Source organism: Mixophyes fleayi, chromosome 3 (genome assembly GCF_038048845.1).
Source record: "Mixophyes fleayi isolate aMixFle1 chromosome 3, aMixFle1.hap1, whole genome shotgun sequence".
Lineage (NCBI taxonomy): Eukaryota > Metazoa > Chordata > Amphibia > Anura > Limnodynastidae > Mixophyes > Mixophyes fleayi.
In genome coordinates this window covers 245,590,694-245,599,766 of record NC_134404.1, presented here as the reverse complement: position 1 = coordinate 245,599,766, position 9,073 = coordinate 245,590,694, and the positions used below count along the sequence as shown (strand labels likewise).

Here is a 9,073-nt window from a genome sequence, read left to right as displayed (position 1 = left end):
TAACATGTAACTAAAAAAAAATGCTACTATTTTTTTGTATAGCTCTCTATTTCTCGTTTATATTGGTCTCTTTAACAATCCAGAAAGCAAGCAATCACAGCATGTATAAATACCAGAAGATGAAAACTAAACTGCTTATGCTTTACGGAAGGCGAACAGCATTATAGGAAATGTAGTTTTTTTTAGTGGGCCACGGTGTTTGCACGAAACGATGACGCAGCGAACGAAACTTGAACACATCCGAGAGATGTAGCTGGATTCCCGACTGGTCACTCCCTCGAGTATCTCATAGTCAAAAATAGAGGGCTATTACGTAGTGATGCAATGTTCTATTGGGAATTGTAGTCCGCCACGGGTAGACCAGACAGGCACATTGTGCTTTTCAAAACTGCAAATCCCGTGCTGCTTTTTCAGTCCCACCTCTGTGCTGGGCAGGACGGAACTTGTCATCTTAGCCGTTGCTTGAGAATGTTGGTGTGTAGAGCTTAGCTTGCAGGAGGCGGAGAGACAGCGGTATTGGTGATTGTTACCCCGAGAAGTAAGGTGCGTTGTTTTCATAAGTGTGTGGTGAGTAACTGCATCAGACCCCACAGGATGAGGCTGTAGTCGTGCTTCCCGGCGTACTGACAATGGCCTTCAATAGGATGCTGAGACATGTACCGATAGCGGCTTGAGTGTGTAGTGGGGCGCTGTGTGAGCTTGGTGGTATGCATTGTGTTCTGTGTAATCCTAGTTCTACAGAAACATTGTAATGCAGAGGCATTTGAATTACTGCTGGAGGGTTACAATCTTCTCACTGTTCTAAATGTTACTGCTGTTGGCAGAGTTTGATGCACAGTATAAATAGAGATGCACATAGTTGACACATATTGTGTTGAATACGTTGCAGATGGGTGACATAATTTGGACTTTGTACTTCCACGACCCTTCTTTGCGCTTATTGCATTGACTCATCTGTACAAAGTGCTTATGTTGCTGTGAATGGAGGGGAGAATCCTTTGTTGTTTCTTATGCCGACGTGCGTTGTTTGTTTTTATTAATCATTATTTCTCATTATCTTCCTGACTCCCCTGTCTTACGGTTCTAATATTCCTTTTCTACATATAATACCAGCATATTCACATATTTCCCTCCTACAGTATTTTGTTTTCTAGTCTCTATGCTAATGTTTGATCTTGTTTGATATTTCCTCTACACTTGTCTGAAGATGCCTTAAACCTATTAATGCACTGGTAATACTTGATGTCTGGTAAAGAAAATTGTCACTATAGCTTTATTTAATATTTTGCCTATCAAAACTTCTAAATGCACTGAATAATGGCTTATATCAGAGGTGTACAATCTGTAGGTTTTAATGCCATGTGGGGTCTGAGTATGAAAATGTAGCTCTGTTTTGTTGGAAATGTTATTGGTTATTGTTCTCAATATTACTTTTTTGTGATGTCCTATAATATGCTTTAATTTATATTGTATTGCTTTTTCTTTGTTTTTCTTTTTTTTACCCTTTAGTACAAGAAATGCATATTCATGGTGTCAGGAGCTTCTGTCTCAATTGTTGTTGCCTGGAACAAGCCAGAATAAATGGTTGTGGAAACCAGTGTGTTTTGTGAGGGGAAAAGGATTCTTAAAGACCCTTGTTTATGCCATTGAAAGACCAATTTGGATGCAGTTGAATTTCCTATTTTTGTTAATAGGCCATGAGACATGAACGATTTGAGGAGGGATATGAACCACTGTAGTCTCAAAAGCTCAATTCGGATGTGCTTTTCATACTTGATTGTTGCTGCTGTTTCCCCCAACATGTAATGACAGTGCTTCATCGGTTGTTAAGGAAGGAGAGGATTATGGTGTAACCGAAAAGAACCTAAATAGATTTGTTTTTTTTTTTTTTCAACAAGTCTCAAGAGAAAGTTGGTTTTGTCATAACTTCAAGTTATTTTGCTACTCTAATCTTGTTTCCTTTTGCTTCTTGTCTGGATTGGCAAAAAGAACATCATCCTTTTTTTTTTTTTTTTTTTCCAAAACTAGAATTTTCCATCTAGCAGTATATGTTGAGAACAAGGACAGGAAGTCTTACTGTTGTTACATCTAATGTTCTCACAGAAGAGTTCCAGTAGCATGCCTCCAGTGCTATATGTTTGAGTTCCATATCTGTTTTCATCTAAACTGTGGTGATGGTGAAAGTACATTGGAAGCAGTGTGGTGTCTGTCAGGATCTCTGGAGAACAGGGATGATCCACTGGGCACCTTGGAGAAAAAGTTGGGTTTTTTTTTTGCCGCTCATATGAGTGCCACTGCGAGCAAACCTTTTCAGCAAAACCAAAGTAACAGACTTGGGTGTACACTACACTGTACAGCACAGAAACTTGGCTTCTTACCACCTTAACCGTTTATGTATTTTGTGTGTCCTCAATTTGTAAAGCAAACTTCTGAATACTATTATATTGGTTCACAATATAATACCTTCCTCCTTAATGGCCCTAGACCTCTATTGTGATGGGACATTAAATAAAAGTAAGGCTTCATGTTTGAGACAATCAAGATTTATGTAGCCATACTAAAATTGTTTACTTACATTTTCTAGCATCTTGAATTTTGTTCCCAAGTTGAACTACTATTCAATTGTGGATTGCTTTTATTTGGCTTATTTGCTTTTTTCAACTGCCGGGATCTTACTTACAGATTGTTTTGCACCTAGTTATATCTTTTTATTGATGACTCCAGGCGGTGGGCCCATGAAAGAGTGTGGATACAGTGAAATTAACACTTGTGGAACCTATCCCATGGAGTCTCCTAACAAAAAGAAGAAAACTGCAGTAAAGCGGAAATGGGAGGTTTTTCCAGGGAGGAACAAGTTCTACTGCAATGGCAGGATTATGATGGCCAGGCAAACTGGAGTATTCTATCTCACACTGATCTTAATCCTGGTCACCAGTGGACTTTTCTTTGCCTTTGAGTAAGTGTTCTCTTTCATTTCAATTTGGTGCCAAACTGTGTTCCCTGCAATTGTTCAGTAAAAAAAAGTTTATTGCTCATGTCGCACATGTTGAGAAAACCTTTTGAGAAGTGCATTTAAAATATAAAAAAAAACAGACAAAGCTGCTTTTCCCACCATAGCGTTCTAAAATGTTAAGAATGCCTTTAAAATTTTAGATTGCAGCACACCACTTATGGGTTGAATTGTACTTCCAGTACAGTAGCCTGTATTTTCAAAAGAGCAGTGCATGGGAAAATGCATTAAAAATGGAATACTTAATTTTGTGTTTTCATGCTCTTTTACCCATTTATACTCTAAGGGTTATTTTGTTACAGTGCAAATTGACTTTCTGGCTTCTTGTCAATCAGGCCACGCCACTATTTTACTTTTAGCATCACTGGGGCCTGTTAATGCGGCTAGAAGATGACAGCACACTCAAGCTTATGTCTTTCATTCTCATTTACCAACATGTAGTTAATGATCCTATCAATTTTGATCGTTCAGATCATTCATAGGATCCAAGTATCCTGATATAATAAAAGATAATTATTGGGCATTGTAATCCATTTTTGCTCAACACACTTGGTAATATTGGGCCAGTGGCTCATTATCACTTTCAATATTTCAGCGTGTATGGCCGGCAGATGACTAGTCTTTTTCTATGCATGGCTGGATGTAAGTAAAAGGGAAACAAATTTGATCCAAGTTATTGCAATAGGTGTGAAAAACTGGTGAAATCCAACACTTGTTATAACTTGTGGTACATCCATGACTCCTTATCACAAGTTATATATACTGTGCAATGCTGTGACAACATTTATATAATCATGTACCCACAAGTTACTACCACTCCAGTGACTTAAAATATTGAGTGTTTATAATAGATTGACATATATTTGTAGAAAACTTCAAGAACATACCTGAACTAAAGTTATTTGAGAGGGATCATATTGGATGCTGTATTCTAATGCATACTTGAATTTCACATTCCAACATAATTCACTTATTCTAAGCTTACACACCTCATCAAGGTGTACCCAGTAAAGCAGGTCCCTAACACTGTATGTGAGATTTGTTGGCATGTGTATGGTATAGTAGATAGTTTAAAAGGGCATCTTGGCACTTTATTTGCCATTATGTTGAGTTATACTGCTGGATTGATGTACCCCCAGTAATGGGTGAACCAAACCCAATGCAAGCACTGTCATGGACTATGACAAACAGAACTGGCAATACAGAAAAAAATACATGTACCTTTAACAGTTGGGATGAAAGGGAAGTTCTTTTGTTGTGTGTTAGCAAAACGACTGTTTCATTCTCGATGCGGGACAATAAAACTAGTAGTGAACATCGCTCCCACAGCCAACTACTCAATATTTTTTATGTAGCGCCAACATATTCCGTAACGCTTTACAATTGGTAACAAAGTTCGTAATAAAACAATACTGAGTATTAGAGAAAGGTCCTCTTACCTCTTTCTTGCATGCTTAAAATATACAGTGCAACAGGATCTATACGGGTGGGGTACGAAATTTAGGTGGTGGTGACCACGATGGTACCAAAACGAAAATGAGTTAGCCGACTTACAAAAAAGGAGGACTGACCTTAAGACTGATAGATCAAGTGGGCGGTGGTCTGATGAGATATCACGATCCCCAGTAACAACGGCATGTTGTTACTACATCATTTTCAATTGCATCCTGTCTCACTGTTTTTAAAGCGGCAATGCCGTTTGTCATCCCACCTAATACACTTAAACCTTAGTCTAATGGTTAGGTGGGATGAGAAGTGGCATTGATCTTTGTCTCATCTGTCCATAGGATGTTGTTACAGAACTGTAATGGCTTTTTTAGATGTTGTTTGGCAAATCTGGTCCTTCTGTTTTTGTGGCTCACAAATGGTTTACATCTTGTGGTGAACCCTCTATATTCACTCTTGTGAAGTCTTCTCTTGATTGTTGACTTTGACACATATACACCTACGTCCTGGAGTGTTCTTGATTTGGCCAGCTGTTGTGAAGGGGTTTTTCTTCACCAGGGAAAGAATTCTTCTGTCATCCACCACAGTTGTTTTCCGTGGTCTTCCGGGTCTTTTGGTGTTGGTGAGCTCTCCAGTGCGTGCTTTCTTTTTAAGAATGTTCCAAACAGTTGATTTGGCCACACCTAATGTTTTTGCTATCCCTATGGGTTTGTTTTGATTTTTCAGCCTAATGATGGCTTGCTTCACTGATAGTGACAGCTCTTTGGATCTCATATTGAGAGTCGACAGCAACAGATTCCAAATGCAAATGTCACACCTAGAATCAACTCCAGACCTTTTACCTGCTTAATTGATGATCAAATAACGAGGGAATAGCCCACACGTCCATGAAATAGCTTTTGAGTCGATTGTCCCATTACTTTTGGTCCCTTAAAAAGTGGGAGGCACATATAGAAACCCTTGTACTTCCTACACTGTTCATCTGATTTGGATGTAAATACCCTCAAATTAAAGCTGAAAGTCTGCAGTTAAAACACATCTTGTCAGTTTCATTTCAAATCCATTGTGGTGGTGTATAGAGCCCAAAATATGAGAATTGTGTCGATGTCCCAATATTTATGGACTTGACTATGTTTAGAAATGTGAACTACCCAAAAGAACCAAGACAAAACTACCAGTCACAATAACGTTCTAGGTAATATACACTGTCACAGAACTGCTGATGAATCTAAGACCAGACTATAATGGCCATTATGTATAATGTACCTTATGATTTCTATCTATAAATAAAAAGGAAAACTGAAGTATGTAGATATGAGTGAATTGTTCTGTGAAATATTAGACTCATTCTGCCCTAGCCCACAAAAGTTTTCATGTTTTTCAATCACCACACAGCAGATTGAATTGACCTTCATCATCCCAGCTCTAGTCATTATAAATGACGTAAAGTGTGAATCTAGAAATACACTGTGGAATTGCATTCTGCTGAATAGCAAAGGCAGGACTTTTTACCTACGCAAAACTACCCGTGAACCTAGATCTACTTGAAAAGTCTCCAATTTCATTCATTTCTAGTTTTATGTATAGGGAAATCTGGGTTCTTGTTCATTTCAGCCTCGTCACAATCTAATTACACCTTTTATGTTTGTTTTGGAATTGGAACAAAATAATTTTTTTTTTCTCTTTTTTTGGTATGAGTACAAAAATGTGTTTTGTATTTTTTTGGTTTTTTTTATTTGCTACAGTATATTAACCTATTATTGAACATTGTAAAGAGAAACTCCACTTTTATATACTACTCCACAATTTTTATAGTTTGAATCCAAAGACTAATTTTTGCTTAATATCCTACCTGACTTACACTTTAAGATATATTATGCCAGGGTGTAATTGATGTCTGGCTCCTTTCTAGGTAGGATATATTGTCAAAAATGACCGTTGAGCTCTAGGTATGTTAATTACATAAACTTCAATTCATGCTTTGAGAACCAGACCGATGTTTCACATTTTGTTTCATTCCCCCCCCCCCCCCCCCCTTTTTTTTTTTTTTTTCTCCCCACCTAATTTAATTTCTTCCATTTGTCATGCTTGATGGATCCACAGATATAAACACCATAATGTATTGAACTATTTACACAAGTTACATACATGCATGGCCCTTTTTCTACTATTAGTTTGTTTCACAATGTCTGATTGTGGTCATACACAATTCATGACAATGGATCTCCCTTGTGCATAATACATAAACCCGGCTCTCATAATTTTGAAATTAAGTGGAACACCAATGTGACTTGAAGTTTGCTCATGACATGACATCCACCCCATACCTAGTTTAGTCTTATGTGAACATACAAGAATCTTGTCATGACCTGGTAAAACCTTAATACATGGGGGCTTTTTTTGATAAATTATAGTGAACACCTTCTCACTGAGAGGATTTCCTGGGGGAAACCACATAATCTTTATATTTAGTATGTAGAGTCATGGCCAAAAGATTTGAGAATGACACAAGTATTGGTTTTCACAAAAGTTTGCTGCTTCAGTGTTTAGACCTTTTTTGTCAGATGTTGCTAATAAAATTCAAGCATTTCATAAGTGTCAAAGGCTTTTATTGACAACTACATTAACTTTATGCAAAGAGTCAATATTTGCAGTGTTGACCCTTCTCTTTGATGACCTCTGCAATTCGCCCTGGCATGCTGTCACTCAACTTCTGGGCCACTTACTGACTGATGGCCACCCATTCTTGCCTAATGAATGCTTGGAGTTTGTCAGAATTTGTGGTGTTTGTCCACCTGCCTCTTTAGGATTGGCCACAAGTTCTCAATGGGATTAAGGTCTGGGGACTTTCCTGGCCATGGACCCAAAATTTCCATGTTTTGATCCCCGAGCCACCTAGTTATCACTTTTGCCTTATAGCAAAATGCTCCATCATGCTGGAAAAGGCATTATTCATCACCAAACTGTTTTTGGATGGTTGGGAGAAGTTGCTCTTGGAAGATGTTTTGGTACCATTCTTTATTCATGGCTGTGTTCTTAGGCAAAATTGTGAGTGAGCCCACTCCCTTGGCTGAGAAGCAACCCCACACATGAATGGTCTCAGGATCCTTTACTGTTGGCATGAAACAGGACTGTAGGTAGCGCTCACATTTTCTTCTCCGGACAAGCGTTTTTCCAGATACCCCAAACAACCTGAAAGGGGATTAATCAGAGAAAATGACTTTACACCTGTCCTCAGCTGTCCAATTCCTGTACCTTTTGTGGAATATCATTCTGTCCCTGATGTTTTTCCTGGAGGGAAGTGGCTTCTTTGCTGGCCTTCTTGACACCAGGCCATCCTCCAAAACTCTTTGTCTCACTGTGCATGCAGATGCACTCAAAACCTGCCTTCTGCCATTCCTGAGCAAGCTCCACAATGTGGTGCCCAGATCCTGCAGCTGAATCAACTTTAGGAGACGGCTCTGCACGTGTTTCCTTGCAGATAACTATGGTTAACAGAGGAAGAACAATGATTTCAAGCACCACCCTTTTAAAGCTTCCAGTGTGGTGTTCTAACTCAATCAGCATGACCGTGATCTCCAGCCTTGTCCTCATTGACACTTACCTATGTTAACGAGAGAATCACTGACCTGATGTCAGCTGGTACTTTTGTGGCAGGGCTGAAATGCAGTGGAAATATTTTTGGAATAAAGTTCATTGTCATGGCAAAGAGGGACTTTGAAAATAATTGCAATTCATCTGATCACTCTTCATGACATTCTGGAGTATATGCAAATTGTCATCATAAAAACTAATGCTGCAGACTTCGTGAATAATATTTGTGTCATTCTCTATTTTTCATAAAAGAAACATTGAAACTCTTTACATTCGTTCCAGAGTTTCCATACATGTTCCATGTATCTTTATACTCTGTAAAATGCTAAATCATAATGCTAAGATTCCCCTGGTATGTGCCGTCAAATGAAGTACATTGTGTGTGAAGATCTGTGAAGTAGGATTTAACCTTCCAGGAGTGGGCATTAATGTGACATTGATAATAAAAAATAATACTCATGACAAATCATGCAAAACACAAATGATGACCATAGTAGAGTAAGAGCATGATTGGTTGAATGAGGAGATGCAGATATGAGATGGGGTAACATGGATCATGCTTGCGTGAGCTTAAGTTCTAGAGGTGCTGGTATGTAATGCTTTCCTGTAGGCTGAGGAGCATAGGATGAATAATGTAAGATGCATATAGTTAAAAAAACATTTTTCAGTAAACGTCATGACTGGTTTGAACCGCTACAAAGGTTATACTATGTAGATGTTAGTACATTCCTGCTCAGCAGCAAATCTGAAAATTATTTATGGTATCTGATCCGGAAAACCAGAAAAAATATAAAACAAATTATTCTCTATTAAAACGTCCCACAGACTTTAAGGGGTATATTTACTAAACTGCGGGTTTGAAAAAGTGGAGATGTTGCCCATAGCAACCAATCGGATTCTCGCTCTCATTTTGTAGCATGTATTAAATAAATGACAGCTAGAATCTAGTTGCTATAGGCAACATCCACTTTTTTTAAACCCGCAGTTTAATAAATATAACCCCAAGTGTCTACTCCTACAGCC

At 38.3% G+C, this 9,073-nt stretch overlaps 1 protein-coding gene across 8 annotated transcripts in view; it reads left to right on the top strand.

The window, feature by feature from the left end:
* The first annotated feature begins 252 nt into the window (after window positions 1–252).
* The window catches only part of ZDHHC14 (zDHHC palmitoyltransferase 14), a 113,127-nt gene continuing 104,306 nt past the window's right edge, over window positions 253–9,073 (top strand). The window contains exons 1-2 of one of the 8 annotated variants that reach the window (XM_075203379.1): window positions 253–543; window positions 1,510–2,956. In XM_075203379.1, coding sequence (XP_075059480.1) covers window positions 2,715–2,956 — 242 coding nt within the window. In that variant the 5' untranslated portion in view covers window positions 253–543; window positions 1,510–2,714. Of the gene's footprint in view, window positions 568–684; window positions 706–1,509; window positions 2,957–9,073 lie in introns of those variants that run through there. The other 7 variants (XM_075203376.1, XM_075203377.1, XM_075203374.1 and 4 more) reach the window with 7 other exon arrangements.